The sequence below is a fragment of the Lissotriton vulgaris genome, chromosome 1_1, assembly GCF_964263255.1.
Source record: "Lissotriton vulgaris chromosome 1_1, aLisVul1.2, whole genome shotgun sequence".
NCBI lineage: Eukaryota > Metazoa > Chordata > Amphibia > Caudata > Salamandridae > Lissotriton > Lissotriton vulgaris.
Window position 1 is genome coordinate 343,936,392 of NC_141685.1, and position 22,927 is coordinate 343,959,318.

The 22,927-nt window shown below is 45.0% G+C and overlaps 1 protein-coding gene across 1 annotated transcript in view; it reads left to right on the forward strand.

Moving 5' to 3' along the window:
* Positions 1-252: 252 nt before the first annotated feature.
* Positions 253-22,927, forward strand: part of LOC147747153 (sodium/glucose cotransporter 4-like) — a 782,848-nt gene continuing 760,173 nt past the window's right edge. The window contains exon 1 of the mRNA XM_086952400.1: positions 253-509. Within this exon, the coding sequence (XP_086808526.1) occupies positions 381-509 (129 nt within the window). The 5' untranslated portion in view covers positions 253-380. The remainder of the gene's footprint in view (positions 510-22,927) is intronic.

The window sequence follows — 22,927 nt, forward strand, 5'->3', positions numbered from 1 at the left end:
CCCCCGCCTCTCTGTGTTTGGGAGGATTCCCCCGCGCCTCTGTGCGCGCAACAGTGCTCTAAAGCGCAATGCGCCGAGTCTGGCTTTACTCTGTATTCATACATTCATACAGGAGGCTCTGTGTGAACTGTGCGAGCGCTCACAGCCGACTGCTCTTCATGCTAACGCGTGTATTCACTTCTGATTGGAGACACACCTTATATAACCACTTTCTCGGTCTCTGAACCTAAGCAATTACTCAAATTAGCATTGATTGTTTTGTTACTTGATGATGATTCTTTTTCTTTGGCAGGAATCGGTTAATAATTAGAAGAAGGCTGCGAAGAAGTGCATCAAAGTCCACCCGGGAAGGCACCTCCGCTCACAGCTCGCTCGAGGCCATGGAGAGCACCACCGCAGCGCCCAACGTCCCGCCCGGCGGCACCGGGGTGGAGAAGAAGACGCTGGGCACTCCGGACATCATCGTGGTGGTGGCGTATTTCGTCTTTGTTCTGGTCGTCGGGATATGGGTAAGTCCACAGTTACGTTGCATTTGTCAAAGTCCAGTTGAACACACTTGGAACGGTGCAGAGCCCGTGGGGCTGACCGCTGTCACCTCCTCTGCCCCCAGCATATGTATGTTTAGAGCCGCTGTTTATGCAGGGATCACCCAACCTGTCAGGCACAACGGGGAGGCTCATATTATTAACCCAGCAGTGTCTCCAACACCGGAACAGCAAGTAGACAGAATGGAGATTCAACTTATTAGGAACTCGGCACCTAACAATGCATTTTAGATCTTCAGGGGCTTATTTACAAGCCCTTTGCGCCACTTTTGCGTCATTTTTCACATGGAAAATGTGACTTAAGGGTAGCGCAAGGGACTTGTAAATCTGCTCATACGTGTTTTTACGCTGCACTCTTCACTACTGGACCGTCAAACTCCTGTCTTGGTGGTTTGTTCCAGCTTCTGACATCATTGAATTGGTTTTTCAGACCCGACCTATCTCCTCTCTCTAACTGCACAGGCACCCGGTAGGAAACACCTACCTGGTAAAACCCAAAGGAAGTGCGCACAGCTGTTGGTCCCCCAGTCTACACTAGGGTGACCAACTGGCATGGGTGCAAATTTAGGACAGTGAGTGTAAACATTCAGGACAAAGGGTCAAAATACAGGACAAAAAATCAGGACAGAAGGTCGGAATTCAGGACAAAAATTTGGGACAAAAGGTACATGTTACAGAAACATCAGAGGAGGTCGCACAATATTACATAAGTAGATAGGCAACCTACATAAGTACAAGTCAAAATAAGTTTATATTAGATTGAGAGAACTTTGCACTGCATCTATTGTGTGCCGGATTGAAATTGAAATTTATATACCGGCGTTTGCAAATTAGATGCACCTGGGTAACATGACCCAAAATGAAACCTCCACCCCGCAGAGCTTGATCCCTGGTGAGGTGACAGGAGACCATAAACAAAAACTGTTTGCAATGCCCTGGGCTCTGGCAGGAGCAGTGGCGGCTTGTGACATTTGCAAGTGGTGTGGCGTAAAAGTTCGTGATGAGTGCCCTGTGGCGAGCGCAGCGACCCTGAACGTCATTGGGGGGATTTTTCTCTCCCAAGAAAAGTTTAAAAAAAGAGTGGGCAAATGGTGCCTTTTCAAGAATATTGGAGAAAGCAAAAAGGTTAATAAACCAATTGGGAACGTGTAGTTACTGCATCAATAAACAGATTTCATATGATAATGACGTGGGAGCTGCTTATTCAGTATAACCACATAGCTGTTAGTCTGTCTGATATGGCTGCCTGTCTGTCTCTGCTCTATCTTCCCTCCTTCCAGGTCCTACTGTTTTTGCGTTCTCCCTTATCTCCACCTAGTTCCCAGGCAGTCAACCCCTTGTTCTGCCTGTGACCCTTGGTTCCAGCACATTGTTTGTGTGCTAGTAGTCTCCTGTGGTATCGTTTGACACCTTTGCATTGCTCGCATGCTCCCTCTCCTCCTGATGCTCTCTCCGGACCATCAGCCTCCTGTGGTATCCTTCGACGCCAGTGCTTTAGTCCTGCAGTCCCTCCTCCCTGTGCTCTCTCCTTCAATGCACCCCCAGCCTCCTGCAATCTCACATCTCTGAACAGAACCTTACGGTAAGTGAATTCTCCAGATCATTCTAAAATACTCTGTTCACAACAAACGCACACTAACTCTTGTACATGCAAAGAACTATCCAGAGAACTGTCAATCCGACAAACCTACAGAACCATTCCTACAGTGACATAATTGATCTACATTATCCTTAATATTCTCTGTTCACAACTCCCTTACTCCACACAGGCATTCAATTTTGTGAATCGCAAAAGTGCTTTGTACGTGATGCCTTTACACACCTTTTGCTAGTGGGATACGCTAGATGCAACGTGGGATAGACTACCTTACATCATTCCTTATGTTAATCCGCCTTCTTTATGTAGCCACACAAAAGTAGGCATCAGAATGATAGGCAACAACAACTTCAAAATATAAAGAAGAGTGAAATAAGTAAAAATAACATAATTAACCTCTTCGAGGCTATTGACGGAACCGTTCCGTCACGGCTCGCGGGTGAGCTGTGCTCATGACGGAACGGTTCCGTCACGGCCCGGCCGCCGCGCCTGCGCGGCGCTGATTTCGCCCCTGCGCGGTGCTGATTTTGCGCCTGCGCGGTGCGTTTAATTGAGCGGGCGGGGCCGTGACGGAACCGTTCCGTCATGAGCACAGCACACCCGTGAGCCGTGACGGAACGGTTCTGTCACCCGCGCAGCTCACCCGCGCGCCCCCCCGCGACCGTTAGCGCTGCGGCGGAATAGCCACCGCAGCGAAAGGGTTAAGGAAACAAGGCAGTGAGTACTCTAGCTTCCCATTACGCATACCAATATAAACATTCCACAGTGTTACTTCTATTCGGTAAGATAGCTGAGCACATGCTGCAGTGATTTACATAATAACCTGCAAGTAATACTTCAGACACTTTGCTGGTGCCGTTCAGCGTTTCACCCTTTCATGTATCATAAAATGAATATCAGTGGGATAATAGAAGCTATATTGCGCAAGCTCATGACACAATTCCATATGTGGTGCAGGCTATATAACACCATATCATTAATCAGGTTAACATAAGCACATTTTGTTGAACCTGTTTGTGTAAGGCTACCACTTTCAAATGTCACCAACCGCCACTGGCTTTGTCTTTGCTATTAGTGACGTCCCAGACTAATATGATGGTACTATGCATTGTATGGAAAGCACAGCATGGTCTGACGCCTAATTACCTTTCTAAATATTTTACTCTAACAATACTACAGAGATGGTTACATCTGCAGCCGATTCAAAACTTGCTATCTATAAGTGCCACTTTTTTAAGGATGGTAGTGCAATGGCAAGCACTTGAGGGCAGCTGGGGTCATGTTATTGATCCAGTTGCTGGTATCACTTTGTTCTATCTAAAGTTTTCTTGGTTTTCAGCATGAGCATTAAAGATTATTACCTGAGCCAGGAATATTTTTTCTACCTTTTTAGAGTTTATTTATTCTTTTAGGCAACATGTTACTCCATGGATGCTTATAAAGCGCACTTACTTCAGAGACTGACCTCATGATTTCTTTACCAGCGATATTAAACAGGTGCAGTGTGTTAAAAGAATTAAGTAAGGTGACATGCTTGCTCAAAGAGCTGGCTTTTGAGCCTACCTTTCAACACAGTCAGAACTCCAAGATTCCAAATAGGCTGCAGAAAGCATTCCATTTCAGGCCACAGAAAATGAAAATGTATGTCCACTCTGCCTAGTTGGTCTGAATCTTCACACAGAGTGCAACATGTTTTTTGCGGTCTGCAGTGCTTTCTGAGGTTTATACATGTTAAAACTTGGAAAAAAGGAAATAATTGAGCCCAGATGGCAATGTGTACTATACAGAGTGATTTAATTGTGTGCGTTCCTTTAATAATAGCTGTTGCTTATTGGAAGAAATTATCTGAGCGGCTGCATTTTGGAGTTGTTGCAACTTATCAAGCAAATAAATGCGTACATTAGTTAAGACTTGACAGGAGAGTGCATAGGAGATAACTAACACTGTTTGTTTCTGCTGAATAATAAGGACTGTGAAGCTCTTACTTAACAAATGATTAGATGATAAAATCATGTGCAAATAATAAAGATCCGTTCACATAGAGTAGCTGAGAGGGTTAATTCTGCCATCACAGGCATCTGATAGTTATCATTGTTTTTTATATATTGTTAACACAATATTACCTTTATTTGTGTACTGCACGCTCACCCTCGAGGCTGCCTCTTGGCGTTCTCGACAAATAACAGTTGCTTATTGTTATGGAACTGATTGTAATTACCGTTATCCACTTATAAGGACAGTGCTCCTACCTAGTATCAAATCTATGTAAAAGTCCATGTGTGTCAAACAATGACAATTACCGCCGAACAGTAGTGAAATTGTCATTCATTGTCATTCATTTTTGGAAAACTCAATAAAAATGACTTGAAATAAAACAAAAAGAAAGTCCATGTGTGTGGCCTCAGGAGACCTGTTTCTACAGCCCAGAGCTGTTCCCTAAGCAGTAGTGCCCAACAACACAGTGGATATAAAAAGCAGGACATTTAATAACATAAACAGGAAAGCCTCGCTTCAGAGTTCCTTTTTATGTGGATTTGAATACTTATCACAGTACATCATAGCCTGTTTTCCATGGTTGCCATTCTGAGATCTATCAGCATTACAACCACACTGTTGTCTAAAAACGCTTTTGTGACAAAATCCACAGTAACACTTTCACTTTTCATTCATACCTCCCCTCTGCCGTCATCTGCTGAGCAGTAAGTAGTTCCACTACACCCCTCAAGGACAAACTAAAAGGGGCCTGTAGGAGGTACAGCATAAACAAGAGTATTTAAAGCTCCACTGGCCCCTGATTAACAGAAGCCATTTATGGACCCCCTTAAAATGAAAGTGGTATCGCAGTGGTAGCTGGTGACACCCAATGAGCAATACTGCTGCACACTTGATCAATCCATGCAAAGAGCTGTGAGTGTAGGAGGAGGCACAGCAAATGCTGTCACTGGCCCATTATCATTCTGTATGTGATAATTAGGCCAATAGCAGCCTCTGCTGGGTCAGGGAGGGGCTGCTGCAGGCCACTTATCGCAGCCGAAGTGCGAGCTGGACCCTGCAGTGAGAGTTACAGAACTCCCAGGCTGCTTGCAGGGGGCAGCTCGCTGGAATGACGGACAAAAGGCGTCCTTGAAAGACGGACAACGGAAAAAAGGCCCAAATTACGGGCAGTATGTGAAATTTACGGACGGATGGTCACCCTAGTCTACACGCACCTGTGAACAGAAGACACTAAGGGGCAGATTTACAAGCCCCTTGCGCCACTTTTGCATCATTTTTAACATGGGAAAAGTGACGTACGGCTAGCGAAAGGGGCCTGTAAATAAGCCCCAAAGCAGCTACAGCAGTTTACTCTCTGGTTGAGAAGTTGCAGTATAATCTTACATTCCATAATCTCTGCAAGGACCCCAGGGCCATTCTGATCAAGCATTAAACGTTTATTTACACACACACACCTGATCCTTACTAATGAGCACAACCTTTCCCAAGTAAAAAGAGTTTGGAATGTTCACATTTACGTAATTCAACACGTTTCTCATTTAGGAAACTCGGATGCAAATGAAATATTAATTACATTGTCACAACAAATTAAATATAACTTTATTCAACTTACTAAACCATAAAAGGCATCAGCAGAATTTAAAAAAAATTGTATAACAATTAAAAACTGCATACCTCATTTTACAATATCATATCCAAGGCATGCACAACTGACGCCCCTGCCCCGCAGCTTGTACAGGCATCAATTTGAACAGTACTAAAAACTACAATAAAAACATACAGCCCATAAATGTATTACCCGCCCTACAGTGCAATAATACCCTTCTTCATTATTTTCCCAACTTGCATAAACATTTCCCAATAGAGAAACAAGCATGTCGAGAATTCAATTGCTGTAAAAATAACAAAGCCAGCCTACATTGTACACAATGTAAAGGTCTTAACAACGTTATTACATATCTTTTTCGAATCACAGCAAAAAAATCACAGAAAAAAGCAATTGAAGTGTACATTGCTCTGAAAAGTTGTAACATGAGAAGGGAGATAATTGCCTAAAGGAAATATTATCATATTTAAAAATATGCTCATAATAAAAAGTATGCAGCCTAAATATAATCAATAAAAGCCTATGATAAACATTCTGTACCTTAAGACAGGGCTGTAGACCTGAGACTGTTAATTAATAGAGGGCTGTGAGCCACCACGGAAGCTTTGCGTGATTCTCTTAATTCCCTCTCTTCTTTTCTCACCTTGCAGATCATAGTAGTGAGGTCCCTTTAAGTTATATCTCTCTGGGACTCTGGATTCTCAAACACTCCAGGCATTATAATACTCCCACATAACCTCCTAATATATTTCAACCAGGGGATTTCTAGTGTTTCCTCCTGATACAAACAATCACAATCTTCCTTTTCAATGAAGCCACCTCTTTAATCCACACAGCTCTCCACAGCTGGAGGGGAGCGCATGAATTTTTAGTATTGCTTACGCCACTTTTCAAATAAACAACTTTGGGGAACTGCAGACACCTTTTCCAAGCACCTATTATCAGCTTGCGGGATCAAATCCACGTTTGAATACGCCCAGATTCCGGCTCCAATGTTACTTCTGTAGATAGTAATCATCTCTTTGAGTGGCTTGGTGCCCAACCTAACCACAAACCTAAAAATGGAAAATGTGCTTTATCTAGGTGTTAGATCTGGGGGTCTCTAGTTGGCAGAGTTTGGTACCTTTGTCCAAATAGGGACCCTTACTTCTAGTCAGGGTAAGGGGAAACACACTGTTGATAAACCCTGCTCACCCCTTCGGTAGCTTGGCACGAGCAGACAGGCTAATTCCCACGGCAATGTGTAAAGTATTTGTACCAACACTCACAGTAATATAGTGAAACACCACAAATGGACGCTACACAAGTTGTTTATAAAAATATAAATCACTTTATATAGATCAGGCAGATCAAAATGACATAAAAATCACATACACAATTAATCGTTTCTTAGAAATGTTCTTAAGTGGAAACAGTTCACTGTAGCAATGTTCTCTTTGTCAAAACATACTGGAAAGCATAAAATCGCTGGTAGGCTCAGTATGGCTGTGAGCCCTTGTTACTAGCATTTGGAAGTTACTTTAAAAATGCAAAATAGGTGCTCCTCAACAATGCCCTTGCGTAGAGAGAATCACTTATACACAACAATGGTGCCCTTAATGATAAAATGCTCCTGCTGTAGCACGGAATGTGCTACACTTGTGTGCACAGCATTATTTTATTTTATTTATTTATTTATTTTAAAGGTTTTATATAGTGCTGGCTAGAATCGGTGGTATCAGAGCGCGTTACATGAGAATCCGATCATAGTTACAGGTTACATCGTTACCAAGGTTACACAGTTCTAAGAGCATGGCAACAAAGTTACTTGTAAGGTCGAGATAAACAATAAGCACAAATAAGTAAGGGGAAAAGCAGGCAAGGGGGGAGATTCAGGGGAGGGGGATAGGAGCAGGGGAAGTAGACAGATAATGAAGGCAGGAAAGAAGAGGGGAGGGTGATGGGGACACAAACCGTTAGAAGAGTTAAAGCAACATCCAAAGTCCAGTAAACTGTGATCCCAGGGGAAGTGGTATCACTTCCCTATCTCTGTTGCGAGAGGCTCCCTTTACGCAGTGGACTCTCTCAGAGGGGTCTCTGAGACTCCAAGGCCTACATACTGGATCCTTTCCCAAAAAGGGGAGAGGGGGTGCTTTAGCAAGGGGCGCCATACCATACCTCAAGTGTGAGTGGCTCCCTTGGCGCAGTGGACTCTCTCAGCGGGTTTGCTGAGACTCCAGAGTATAAAAATTGGATCTTTCCCCAACAAGGAGTAAAGGAGTGCTTAGTCAAAGGGCACAAAGTACAGGGGGCTAAGCAGAGTAGCAGGCAAGGGAAGAGATTCACGGGAGAGGGGATAGGAGCTATGCAAGTAGACAAAGAGAGAAAGAGTACTAAATGGGAACATATTTAATAAATGAGTTTTGTATAGCTCTGGCTTGACCCAAAGGAATCAGAGCGCTTTACATGAGAAACAATAATGTTGCAATTTACATCAGTTTAGAGTTAGATAAGTATCAAGAAAAGCATTTAAAGAACATAGGGGACAAGGTGGATGGAGCGAGGAAGGGTAAGGGGATAGGGTAAAGGGGTAGGAGGAAGAAGATATGACATAGAGACAAAGGGAAAATCTGCCCAAGGTCCGGCTAAGTAGGTGATGGCAGGGGGGGAGTCCACAACCAATCTCCTCTTTAAGCTGTCTGGTAGCTCCACCGGGCATCTGCCAAATCGCTTGGTCTCCACAGGCTTGGATAAGTTCCGCAGGCTAGGGGATAGGTTCAAGGTCTGGTCAATTTCTAATTATTGTCCCAGGGAAGTAACACAACGTGGAGGGGACCACTATGGCAGCCATCTTGGAGTCAGGCATGGGACTGTCTTGCCCCTTCAGTGATCCAGTGTCCATGGAGCCTATTGGCGATCAGTTGCATGCCCATGGGGTTCCCTTTCCTCCAAGAAGCTTGCCAAACGGAGATGCCCAGATCGGTCTCACCCCCATGAAGAACACAGTTGCCCCCAGTCGGCCCAGGACCCTCAGCACTGTACTCGGGACTTCCTTGTGGTTTCCCGCTGAAGGGCTGGGAGCGAAGGCCCACACAAAATATCTGGGGGTGCAAATTACCTGGGGGTGCAGCGCCACCAGTGGCGCCAGCAGTAGCTTCTGCGGCCATTGTAGTGGGTTGCCGAGTAGCCGTCTTTGTAAGGGTTTCAAAATGTAATTGGTTCTGCTTGGGGTCTTTGTGCACCATTCCCAACTGGCACAAGGGAGTCTAGTCAGACCGATCATTTGCTGTGCAGTTTACGTTCAAGCATGTAGCTGTTCCCTATCCAGCAGTTCACCACAAAAGAATGGGCACATATAGAAGATATAGGGGGTCCCTTGGATTAATGATTTTCATCGAGGGGGGGGGGTGAACACTCACTGGACGTGTGACTCCCTCGGGGTGTGCACTAATTTCCCTAGATTCCCAGCTTTCCTACCACAATCTTCACCCTTCCCCCGTCAGTATCTTGGGGACCTCGTGCAATTCTCCGTTAGACCAGAAACACCTCCCTCACCAGGTCAGAGTGTCAATGCACCCCAGTTGTGTGGCTGTGTATAGTTTCTTTGGCCAGGCGTCTCCTCAGGCAGTGTTCACAGGCTGCAGAGATGTTTCTTGCCACTGTAGGGGGGGCTGACTGCCTTGCTCAGCCTGCCTGCCTTCTGCGAGTCTCAAGCTGTCCCCGCTCTCAACGCTGTGCTACAGACATCGGGGACGCCAAGGAAACGCTCTTTATCCTACCAACTGCACTGATTCCAGGTTGTGTGACTATGGAGGAATGGAGATTTTTCTTTTGTCCCCAGGAGAATGCCACCTCTGCGTCTGAACTGTAGTGTAGGTCCTATATTCCCAATAGGCTCTGCGCATTGGAATAACATAAACAGCAGTGTAGACGTAGGACTGAGGTCATCTAGGTCTCTACTGACTGAGTTAGACTTAATTAGTTTTTCCAGCTAGCTCAGAGGTCACTAACTTTCTCGAATGAATAGGGAGGGGTTAACTTCCCTGACTCACACAAGAAGGGATTAGCTTCTGACAACCATATAACATGACAACTTTGCTCCCTCAGAATAAAGAGTGTATCTCTAGAGTCGTGTGAAAACAATAGGCAACTATTTCACCTAGTCAATCGTGCATGCTTAATTTCACCAGTGTGCAGAGAAATAGAGAGATGGGCGTTTTCCATAAAAGGTGTTATTTTATTGAGCAGTCCTCTTTCTCATGCAAGAGAAATGAATTGCCACAATTGCAATACTTATCATAAAGTAAAGTACGTACAGTAAAAGTAGTATTATGAAATAATACTGTAAAAGCATTGATATGGTTTCTTAGCCATATGATACTTTAAAATGGATAAAATATATACATACATAAAAACATTGACTAACGAACTCAACTGGTGCTTCTAAGATACGCCTTCCCCGGTGTACCTGACCCAAGCCTAATACGTGGGAAGGAGTAAGTAAGTTGCAGTCTTAAGTTAAGTTAGGTTTCTTTTTGCCAAGGATCTGAATCAAGAATTCTCTCTAAGGGTTTAATCAGCTCCGTACCTTGGTTATAGAATGAAGGAGGTCTTGTATCTCGCTTCTCAGGACTCGATCTCCCAGCAACCCGCGAGGGTAACTTGGGAACACCGGAGCTGGATTTTCTCGGCTGGAGAAAAAGACAGCGTCTCTCTCAGTGCGTCAAAGGGAGCGGCAGTTTCCTTCGGCTCTCATAACAGCTGGGCTCCTGGGCAAGTAGAACGTCGCTCTGCTCCCAACCACCGTGTGTTTGCTTAAGGCAACGTTGGTATATTTATACCTGAAAGGTGCCGGGTTTGACGTAAGGTTGGACATAAGACGTCACTAAGAAATAACAGTTCTTTCTGGACTCCAGGAGTTCTTGTGCAAATCAAAACAAAAGCAGGGGGAATTCCCGGGCTTCTGGAGGCTAGGTTTGTTTAAAGAACGCGTTGTTCTTTCTAGGAGTCTATGGGAGTAGCCTTGCCGTATTTGGACTGCATGGGCTATTACTAAATATGGATATGATTCCTTTGCCTTTATAAGGATAATATTTGTTATAACCACATAAGGGCATGAATCAGGAATATCGAATTAGGGTCCTAGATAGAAACACAACACCCACTCCACGTATTAATGTCCATCATTACTAAATAATAAGCAATATAAACATATAACGATGCATGTGTGTTTTCCAACCCACCTCAAAATACATAAATTGCATTTGAAATGGTGTATGGTGTATACACAAAAAATGAGTATTGGTACTGTACGCTTTTCAAGCAGGGTTATCATTCAATTAAATGCATATATATATATCAGAATTACGAAAATTACACATGAAATGGCTCTGTATACAGAAAAGAAGGTCGAGACCATTTCATCACATATTTATATATACTGTAAATGTGCTAGAGGCTAAGGTAAATATTGTCTCTAACGTCTCTAAAAATAGAAGCTCTGTTCTCTAAGAATAGTTCTAGTTTAAGCAGAGTACCATGTGCCAGAAAAAGGGTAAATATTTTTGAAGTGAAAGAAAAATAATTTCGCTTTCAGGGGGAGAAAAAATATTCTATTGAATAACAATTGAATTGTTTTCAGTAGCTTTGTTTAACAAAACTGAAGGCCGAATTCAGAGTTCAGGGAACGCTGTGTGCTTTTTGTTTTTAAAAGTTATTCTCGTTGTTCAGGGGAGAACATCATATCAGACAGGCTCGGAAAAAATTGGTCTACAACATCAGGTGAAAGTTCGACCAAGTTCGAAAATGCTGTAACTGTGCAGTTTGGAGCGTGATTGCTATCATCGATGTTTGGATCAGCAATGCTCACAGAAGGTTGTACCTGTTTGGTGCTGCTTTCCTCTTGTACTTCACCGCCACCTACTCGTAATAGTGAAGTCTCAACGAATGCCATCATCAGAATAGGTAGCTACTGGGGACAACACGTTGCATGAGTCGTTACCGGACAAAGCAAAGCGTTGATATCCATTGGTACTGCTGATGGTAGTGTAAGACAGACGTCCAACACGCATTCTTCTCCGCATAGCAGACATCGAAGCACAGGTAAGATGCAATCCTGCCAGATTGGTCTGAATGAAAGAAACCAAGTTGCACTCAGATCTCTTAGCCGGGCTAATCCGAGGACCTTAGTGATTTTTTCTCGGTAGCGTATTGCTAAGATCGTTCCTTCCATCGTTGCTGGAGTTTTGTCTGTGGCTTGGCTTGCCATATCGGAGCAGAAGGAACAAAAATAAAATACCTGCCACGAGTCCCAAAATTAAAGGTAGGCCGGCAAAGACAGAATGGACAAAATTCGGGAAGATGCCCAGAACTGTTTCAAAGGGTGTTAACAGTCCTGAAAAAATTGTCTCAAATACATGTGCGATGCCACTGGTATCAGACATGTTTAAAATTTGACTTAACATTTCTACGAAATGCACGGGGCAATTTGTCGATAAAAGGGTATGTATCTCTGCTTCTGTCCTTGCAACTTGCAGATCATAGGTTTCTTTGGACGAGGTCAGAGGCACAGTAGTCTGTAAAAGAATAGAATTCATTCTGCTTAAAGTATAAATTCGAATAGAAGAGATATTCACATAAGGCCATATTGCCGTCTCCATGTCTGGATTGCTGTTTGGATACAATACTTGCATACAGCAAACCACCCTGGAAGTAACAGTTACAAGATAGCACTCTCCTGGCACCATTCCACAACAGCTGTGGTCATTTATTAGAACGTAGCTGCCGTTGGGTAGCTGTCTGAAAATGGCTCTATCTGTGTTGCAGGAGTGGCTTGCAGGTGACATGAAAGGTTATTTGAAGACCCTTCGCAAGCTCCATGCAAGTTAATACCTTGACACAGAAGTGTACCGCTTAGTGATTTTTAGCAATTGTTACCACTAAGGAATACCTCCTTTTTTCCTTCACTATAACATTTGTGTGTGTAAGGTAAATCCCAGGTTGATTTGATGTATCCTTTACCCAACCTTTCATACTGGCCTGCTAGTATATATTCTTGGCAATATTTAAACCGGAAAGTTGTTATCGGAATTGTAATTGTTCAGTGTATTATCCATTCTATGGCAGGTCTCTCTGACATTGTCAATGGTAATCTCTCAAGTTTTTCAATGCTCAGAATCGTATAGTCTGCTCCTTTTTGTGCCAAACTGATTTGTTTATCAGTAAGGTTAAAGATAGAAAATAATGACGTTATGTTGATTAGACACCATGGCACGTAGCCTGAACGCAATTGGGACTGACCATGTTGTAACATTAGCAAGTCTTGCTCTATTATATCAAAGGCAGATGATACAATACTGTCCAGTGAATATATTCTGGAGGACAGAGTCGTTAACCCATTGTCCACTACAGAAAGTGATTTTTCCAGATTTATACGATCAATTTCTCGTATTTTTTCCGCTGTTTCAATTTGCATTACTTTCCAAGTTTCGTTGTATGCAGCGTATATACCGGCCGCTATGAAACGTTTTTGACGCTGTTTGCGAGGTCCCATTATGAAATCTCGCAAGTCAGCACCTTCTTTAAGTAAAGTCAAGTGTTGCTTAATTTCAGCCAGTGTGGATTTCTGTAGCCACTCAAGGCATATTTCCCTACACTGTATGTTGTAACCATCCCTGGATGTTGTCTCTGGGAATATCTTGGGTCTGGCCTGGTCTGTTTGAACCCCTGTATTTTGTTCAGGAATCTATCTTGACAGTTATTTGTGTCTGTGGGCCAGATCAACCATTTTTTCCAATCAGGATTTGTTCTGTTTTGATGAAAAATATGGGATACGTCTATTTCCACATCCGTAGTGCTATTACTATCAGGTATGGGCTTCGGAATAGACAGTTTGTTTAAGTCTTTTATCTTAGCTAAGCCAAGTAGTTTGTTGAATGGTATCATTCAGAAATATTATTTGTTCTGGGATCATGCAGGCTCTAAATAATGATTCTAGACCTTGTACCTGCCAGTCTTTTGTACCCCAGATGGTTTTTGTTTCAATGTAGACATTTTGTCATAACATTTTTCTGAATAAATCAATTTAGTATTTGTCAACATTGTTTTCATTCCTGTTTTGTTTAACATTTTAAAATAAAACGTTTCTGGATCACTATTGTTAAACCCTGAGAAGTATGGAAATTTCTCATAAAATTTCTTCGAGCTGCCTTTTGGCGGAGTTGGACAATGTTCCCATTGATTATAACTAAAAACATTTCTAGGTTGAGCAGATTTATGCAAATAGTGATGACCATTGTGATAGTAACAGTATAATTCTTCATAATTTGATGAACCCTGCAAATATTCATGTTCTGTGAATTTAGCTGACATTACTAAATCTGGCATCATATTATTAATATTTTCAAAGTCCCAATCATCAGAGAAAGTACTTGGTATCACAAAGTCACTTAAGGAAACCTTAAACTGGTGTGGATACTGCAAGAGTTCCATCAGGCCATAGATTCATAATCAGTTCTGTCCCACGTTATACCACCAGGTATAGGCTTTGCTGTAATGTTCACTGATGATATTTCTCTTTTCTCGATGTGAGAGGATCTGTGAGACTTTAGGACCAAGTTGATGTTCTGACTTGCTGTGTCCATTGTACTATATTTTCCATCAATGAATTTACCCAAGCATAAAACCATGATGAGCCAAAGCAGGAGGAAAAGTACACCTAACACAATCCATAGTTCAATCCATGGGGAAATCAGATATGTTTCTTTTAGTTGGTGAAAAAGTTCGGTAATTTTTTCTTTGAAAGTTTTTGTTGCTGGCTTGTCTCCATGTTCACTTGGATCATCGGAAAAGTCATCAAAGTTGATAAAGTAGCCAGATGCAGTTCTGTCAATTGGTGGGATTGCTTCCGGATTTTCCTTGATTTTTGCATTTTCTTTTGTTACATTTGTATAGTCTGAGGCTACATCGTTGTAGATTGGTGTATCTTCACGAAGTCAAGTCAAGTCAAGTCATAAAATTTGTATAGCGCACTACATACCCAGAGGGTTTCAAGGCGCTTAGGAAGGGGAGGAGGATTATTTGTCAAATATCCACGTTTTAAGCTGCTTTCTGAACGCTAGGTGATTCTGGGTGAGGCGAAGGTAAGCGGGGAGTGAGTTCCATGTTTTGGCAGCCAGGTATGAAAAGGATCTGCCTCCCATGGTGGTCTTGTTGATGCGAGGTACAGTGGCGAAGGCTTGGCTGGAAGAGCGAAGTTGGCGGGAAGGGGTGTAGAAGGACAGTCGAGAGTTGAGGCAGTCTGGTCCGATGTCGTAGAGTGATTTGTGTGCGTGGGTAAGCAGTCGGAAAGTGATCCTCTTATTGACGGGTAGCCAGTGGAGGTCTTTAAGGTGACCAGAGATGTGTTCGTTGCGTGGGATGTCTAATATGAGCCTGGCTGAGGCGTTTTGGATTCGTTGTAGTTTCTTCTGGAGTTTAGCGGTGGTACCTGCGTAGAGGGTGTTTCCGTAGTCCAGTCGGCTCGTGACTAGAGCGTGGGTGACTGTTTTCCTTGTTTCGGAGGGGATCCAGTGAAATGTTTTCTGAGCATGCGAATGTTAAAGCAGGAAGAGGATACGGCGCTGACTTGTCTGTTCATTGAGAGTGAAGAATCCAGGATGACGCCAAGGTTCCGTGCGTGGTCTGTCGGGATGGGTGCTTTTCCGAGGGCTTCCGGCCACCAGGAGTCGTCCCATGCAGAGGGGGATGTACCTAAGATGAGGACTTCTGTTTTGTCTGAGTTCAGTTTCAGACGGCTTTGTTTCATCCATTCGGCGACTTCTTTCGTTCCTTCGTGTAGGTTAGTTTTGGCGGTGCTGGGGTCCTTGGTGAGAGAAAGGATCAGTTGAGTGTCGTCCGCGTAAGAGATGATGTTGAGGTTGTGTTGGCGGGCGATGGCCGCGAGGGGGCTCATGTATACGTTGAAGAGGGTGGGACTGAGTGAGGATCCTTGAGGTACGCCGCAGATGATTTCAGAGGCCTCGGACTTGAATGGTGGGAGGCGGACTCTCTGGGTTCTTCCGGTTAGGAACGAGGTGATCCATTCCAGTGCTTTTCCTTGGATTCCGATGTTTCTGAGGCGTTGTAAAAGGGTGCTGTGGCAGACTGTGTCGAATGCTGCAGAGAGGTCGAGGAGGATGAGGGCGACTGTGTCTCCATTGTCCAGTAGAGTTCGAATGTCGTCTGTGGCTGCGATGAGGGCGGTCTCAGTGCTGTGTTTGGCTCGGAAGCCAGATTGTGAGGGGTCGAGTGATTTGTTGGCTTCGAGGAAGGCGGAGAGCTGGTTGTTGACGGCTTTCTCGATGACTTTGGCCGGGAATGGAAGAAGCGAGATGGGGCGGTAGTTTTTGAGTTCGGTGGGGTCTGCTGTTGGTTTTTTCAGAAGGGCGGTGAGTTCAGCGTGTTTCCAGTCTTCTGGGAAGGTAGCGGAGTTGAAGGAGCAGTTGATGACGTCTCGGAGGTGCGGAGCTATGACGGAGTCTGCTTTGTTGAAGATGTGGTGAGGGCATGGGTCTGTGGGGGATCCAGAGTGGATGGAATTCATCAGGCGGATGGTGTCCTCAGTGGAGATTGGGTTCCAGGCGTTAAGGGTGTTTACGGGGGGAAGATGGTCAGCAGATGGTAGGGTGGGTTGGCTTCCGGGTTGGTTGTCAAAGCTGTTGTGGATGTCAGCAATCTTGTTGTGGAAAAAAGAGGCTAGGGAGTCGCAGAGGGTTTGAGAGGGGGTGATGTCGTTGGAGTTGGCCGAGGGGTTGGAAAATTCCTTGACGATGTTGAAAAGTTCCTTGCTGTTGTGGGCGTTGTTGTCAAGTCGATCCTTGAATGCTGTTTTCTTGGCTTTTCGGATCAGTTGGTGGTGAGTACGGGTGGCGCTTTTGAAGGCGTCCTTGTTGCTGGTGGATGGGTCTTTTTTCCAGGCCTTTTCAAGGGAGCGGCACAGTTTCTTGGATTTTTTGAGATCATCGTTGAACCATGAGGCCTTCTTGTTGCCAAGTTTGTGTTGACGTTTTTTCAGTGGTGCTAAGGTGTCGGCGGTGTTGGATAACCAAAGGGTGAGGTTGGAGGCGGCTTCGTTGGCGTTAGAAGAGAGGGCTGGGGAGGTTCGAAGGAGCGGTGTGGAGATCTGATCCGTGGTGATTTTGTTCCAGTTTCTTTGTAGAGTTGGTTGGAGGTGGATGATGGGTTTCGGCTTGTTGTAGGTGAAGTGAACGCAGCTGTGGTCAGTCCAGAGGAGATCCGTAGTGTGGCTGAAGGAGACATGGTTGCTGGAGGTGAAGATGGGGTCGAGTGTGTGACCTGCGATGTGGGTGGGGGAGGTGACCAGTTGTTTAAGTCCGAGGTTGGCGAGGTTGTCTGAGAGGGTGGTGGTGTTGCGGTCGTTGATCTTTTCAAGGTGGAAGTTGAGGTCTCCCAGAAGGATGTAGTCTTTGGAGGGGAGCGCGTGTGGGGTGATGAAGTCCGTGATGTCTTCACTGAATTTTGCGCGGGGTCCTGGTGGTCTGTAGAGGAGGGTGCCTCTAAGAGTTGTATTGGGGTCGATGTGGATCTGGAAGTGAAGGTGTTCGGAGTTAGCGAGGTTGGCGTCGGAGCTGGTAGAGATGCGGATGGATTTCTTATGGACGATAGCGATTCCTCCTCCTGTATGGTCGGTGCGGTCCTTGCGTGTGATCTTATAGTCATCAGGGATAGCGATGGCGATGTCAGGGGCGGAGGAAGCGTTCATCCATGTTTCCGTTAGGAAGGCGACGTCAGGAGTGATGGTGTCTAGTAGGTTCCAAAGGTCAATGGCGTGCCTGTGGACCGAGCGGGTGTTGAGAAGGATGCATTGTAGGTGGTTGGGGTCGGGAATCTGTGGTGTGGTCGTAGCGGAGATGTTGTCGGTGCCGCTAAATTTGCAGGAGAGGCAGGAGAACGGTCCATGGGTGCGTCCAGGAGCGGCTTGGACGCAGATGGGGGCGCGACCTGGGTTAAGGGCTAGGAGGGTGGCGGCATCGTAGGTAATGCGGGGGGGCAGGGAGGGACGGGGGCCAGGGGGTATGGCGCTGGGCGCGGTCCAGGCGCGGACGGGCGTAGACGGGCTTACCTTTGGCGCACCTTCGGCGCGGGTTGGGCGTGGACGCTGCGCGTGAACGCTGCGCGAAAGTGCATCTGTCATAAATGGGTAGTGGAGGGGGAGGGGCGAGGGGGGTCAGCTGGGAGGCGGGAGCGGGGTGGAGCTATGGGCAGGGAGGCACAAATAACAACAAACCAACAAAATGGCGGCAATGGGGTAATTGACCAGGACTGGGGTCCGATCTGCAGAGTCTGTAGCACAAATGGCAGTGGAGTTGGCAATCGGGCAGCGGAAGACTGCAGGCAGCACGAGTCACACAGTATCTGTCTAGCGCTGCTTTCGAAGGTGCCTCCGCTAATTTAAATATTAAAGGGCGGGCGGGGCAATCACACGCTGTCTCAATACACCGAAAGTTAAGCAAACAGTTACAAATATATGCAGCAGTGTATCAGAGGCGGGCACACGCTATCCCAAAGCGCCGAAAGGTAATCAAATGAGCAGTTACAAATATATGCAGCAGTCTATCAGAGGCGGGCACACACTATCCCAAAGCGCCGAAAGGTAATCAAATGAGCAGTTACAAATATATGCAGCAGTCTATCAGAGGCGGGCGGGGCAATAATATATGCAGGCTGAGGCAGTGCGAGGGCTTGTGGAGCTACGATACCGGTCAGGAGCAGCGGGAGGAGCGGCCGTTTCTGCTGGTAGCAGGACGGTCACAGCGCAACAGCGGCTGAGCAGCCTCGTTAGTATCCGTGGGAGGGGGGTCAGCTGGGAGGCGGGAGCGGGGTGGAGCTATGGGCAGGGAGGCACAAATAACAACAAACCAACAAAATGGCGGCAATGGGGTAATTGACCAGGACTGGGGTCCGATCTGCAGAGTCTGTAGCACAAATGGCAGTGGAGTTGGCAATCGGGCAGCGGAAGACTGCAGGCAGCACGAGTCACACAGTATCTGTCTAGCGCTGCTTTCGAAGGTGCCTCCGCTAATTTAAATATTAAAGGGCGGGCGGGGCAATCACACGCTGTCTCAATACACCGAAAGTTAAGCAAACAGTTACAAATATATGCAGCAGTGTATCAGAGGCGGGCACACGCTATCCCAAAGCGCCGAAAGGTAATCAAATGAGCAGTTACAAATATATGCAGCAGTCTATCAGAGGCGGGCATACACTATCCCAAAGCGCCGAAAGGTAATCAAATGAGCAGTTACAAATATATGCAGCAGTCTATCAGAGGCGGGCGGGGCAATAATATATGCAGGCTGAGGCAGTGCGAGGGCTTGTGGAGCTAAGATACCGGTCAGGAGCAGCGGGAGGAGCGGCCGTTTCTGCTGGTAGCAGGACGGTCACAGCGCAACAGCGGCTGAGCAGCCTCGTTAGTATCCGTGGGAGGGGGGTCAGCTGGGAGGCGGGAGCGGGGTGGAGCTATGGGCAGGGAGGCACAAATAACAACAAACCAACAAAATGGCGGCAATGGGGTAATTGACCAGGACTGGGGTCCGATCTGCAGAGTCTGTAGCACAAATGGCAGTGGAGTTGGCAATCGGGCAGCGGAAGACTGCAGGCAGCACGAGTCACACAGTATCTGTCTAGCGCTGCTTTCGAAGGTGCCTCCGCTAATTTAAATATTAAAGGGCGGGCGGGGCAATCACACGCTGTCTCAATACACCGAAAGTTAAGCAAACAGTTACAAATATATGCAGCAGTGTATCAGAGGCGGGCACACGCTATCCCAAAGCGCCGAAAGGTAATCAAATGAGCAGTTACAAATATATGCAGCAGTCTATCAGAGGCGGGCACACACTATCCCAAAGTGCCGAAAGGTAATCAAATGAGCAGTTACAAATATATGCAGCAGTCTATCAGAGGCGGGCGTCAGAACTGTTGCAATTTAGGATTCAAGAGGCACAAGTTCCATGGCTTAGTTGCATAGTTCTTTTTTATTCACTACAGGTTTATCGAATGTGATTAGTCTCTCAGTTTGAACTTCTTGGATTGTAGCAAAGTTTGGTCTTCTGCTATTTCTTGGTAGTCCACTGGGCCTGCTATTTATTATTGGCCACATGTTTGTGGTTTCACTAGGTCGATGGAAACAATTCTGTTTTGCTTTTTACCAGCAAGTGGCGGTAGTACTACTGAACTTGTTCCACTGACAGCTAAGACAGGTACTGCTTTTCTGTAAGAAGGCCCAAATTCCTTCTTCGCCGCAATCTTTTCTCTGACCAGATCCCCAATCCTTGGAATCCAGACAGGTCTTGCTGGGACAGGTGGTTCTTCAGTGGTTGTTGGCTTAAACTTTATGTTACTTAGACTCTTTCTTGTTTCTTTCAAGTCCTGTAAAACAGCCAAACGATCTTTGATATCAAAGGTTTTTTCTTCTACCACTGAAGTTTGACGATCCAAATCCTGGATAATCATTCTAGTAGCAAACAAAAGCTCATACGGACTGATACCTCCTAGAAAATTTCTTGGCATGTTATTAATACTACGTTGGACACTTATTAGATGTTTTACCCACCCATCACCCGAATCTAATACCCTCGCTGTTATAGATTGCTTTATGTCACTGTTTTTTCTTTCCACTACCGCATTTCCCTCAGGATGGAAGGGAGAAGAGTACCACAATGCAATGCCCATGCTGGCCATGGCCTCCTTGTAAGCCCGAGAGCTAAACGCAGGACCCTGGTCAGAATGTAGCATGCCAATTACGTATGTGCCGATAAAGACTCGCAAATCTTTTATAACAGTTCTGGCATCAGCCGAGCGCTGGGGCCACATCCAAATGAATCTCGTGCAGGAATCCACTGCAACCATGATATATTTATAGTTGCCATCCCTTTGTAAGGGACCGCAGTGGTCCAGGTAAACACACGCTAATGGTTTATCTGAGATTAGAAGGGGCGTCTGCGCTGGTCGTTTCACCGTTGATACTTTCATTCTTTGGCATATTTCACATTCTAGAACATAGTTCCTAGTTTGTTTTCTCATGCGTGGCCACCAATATCTCTGTTTTAATAACGATATTGTGGTGGAAATACCAGCATGTGCAGCAGCTAGCCCTTCGTGTGCCGCTAAAATAAGTCCTAATCTGTGTTCCATGTTTGGAATTGCCTTATCCCCCACTCCAGGGATTCAAGCAAATGGAACATTATTTGCATCAGTCATGTATGAATACTTTACTGGAAAGCCTTTCGGGAGTGTTTTTCTATCCTCTTTTAATGAAGCAGTGACAGCTTGCATTATATCTCTGTCTATTTTTATTTTTGACCGGGTGATAGCAGCTACGGAAGCCGTTTGCACAGCTGCCTTCGCGGCTTCATCAGCCACTGAATTCCCCGCAACGTGAACGCCATCACGTTGATGACTCAGTGTATGTATCACATTAGTCGTTTGTAGTTCTTTCTGTAAAAGAACTACTTGTTCCCAAAGCATTTTATGCTTGATTGTGCCACCTTTTGCATCTTTGAGGCCGTTTTGAACCCAGTTCTGCAAGTATTCATTGTAAGACTGAACGCAGTAATATGAATCGCACACTATTAGTGTGGGGAATTCGCGATCGGCATTTTCAAGTGCCATCTTAAATGCCAGAAGCTCAGCTTGCTGGGCTGTACAATCCCCTAGAGATTGGGTTTTAGTGACCAGTGGTCTAAATTTTCCTTCGTGCCAATGACCTTTAACGATCGCGCACGCAGCACTATATACTTGTTTACCCCCAACTGCGGGTTATGCTGATCCGTCTGTATATATTATACAGCCGTAATTTTCCAGAGGTAGGATTTCGGTTGGCAGAGGACATTCATATTCATATTGGAGAAATTCTTGTGTTTTTAAATTAGGATCGAATTTGTATACTACGTCTGTTGCAGCAAGAGAAGTAACCCATTGTATCCATCTCGGATGTAGAGCTTTAGCATTTGGAATGCTTGCCCTTGTTACTGCTTCTAGGGCAGGTACTGGTGTAACGATTATTATTCGTTTACCTTGTGCCAGGGCTTTTTCTTTTGCTACAGCAGTTTGAACCGCAGTCAGAATTTTTTCTGTCGAACTGAATTTCATTTCAGCTTGAGTTTACAAATGTGATTTGTAAGCTATAGGTACCGTTTCCCCCTCATTAGAGGTCAGGTATGTGAATCCGCATCTTCCTGGGATGACTCGGATTACAAGGTTGCATACGTTTTCGCGAGTTTGCAATTTTGTTTTAGCTAACATGTCTGTTTGTAATGATCTTAAAATTTATGTGTGTTTCTGAGTCCAATTTGTTGGTTTGAAATCAGGTTTTAGTAATTCATAGAGAGGTTTAACCCTCTCTGCATAATTTAGAATGTATGTTCTACCGAAATTCAGGAAGCCTAGTATTGATTGTAAATTTTTCAGCGTCTTTGGTGCTTGGAGTACTGCACACTTCTCTAAGAAGTTGTCTGCCAGGCTTTTGCCTTCACTTGACAATTCATATCCTAAAAATAGGACTGTTAGATGGGCAATTCTTGACTTTTTAAAGTTGAATTTGTAACCCTCTGATGCGAACCCAAGTATTATGGTGTTCACTCTTTTTAAGTGAGTCTCCAGGTCATCGTCTGTAAGATAGATGTCATCGACATAGGATAATGCCTTATCATCATATATTTGTAGTAACTCTGTTACCCTTGCTGAGAATAATCCTGGGCTATTCTTGAACCCCTGTGGGAGTCGGCAAAATTGTTTTGGCGACCTCATTATTGAGAAAGCGGTCAAATACCTGCTTTCAGGTGCAATGTTTTAACAGAAGAATCCATTAGAGATATCTAATGTCTTTTTATATTTTTTGCACATGATATTGTTCATTAGTGCTGCACTGTGTGAGTTTTGTACTGCAAAAGTTTTGCAGCAGGAGTTTAAATGTCTGTAGTCCAAAACTAGGCGATATGAATCGTCTGGCTTGGAGACAGGAAAAAAAGGATTGTTCATTTGTGAGGTGCATGTTTCAATCACCATTTGATATTCAAGTTGATCTAAGATCTCCCTGACTTGCTTTTTAGCTTCTTGTTTAACTGGGTACTGCCTTTGTGCAGTGGGTTGATTTTTTAACTGGATTTTGTGGGGAGGAGAGTCCTCATCCCATCCTACATGATTTTT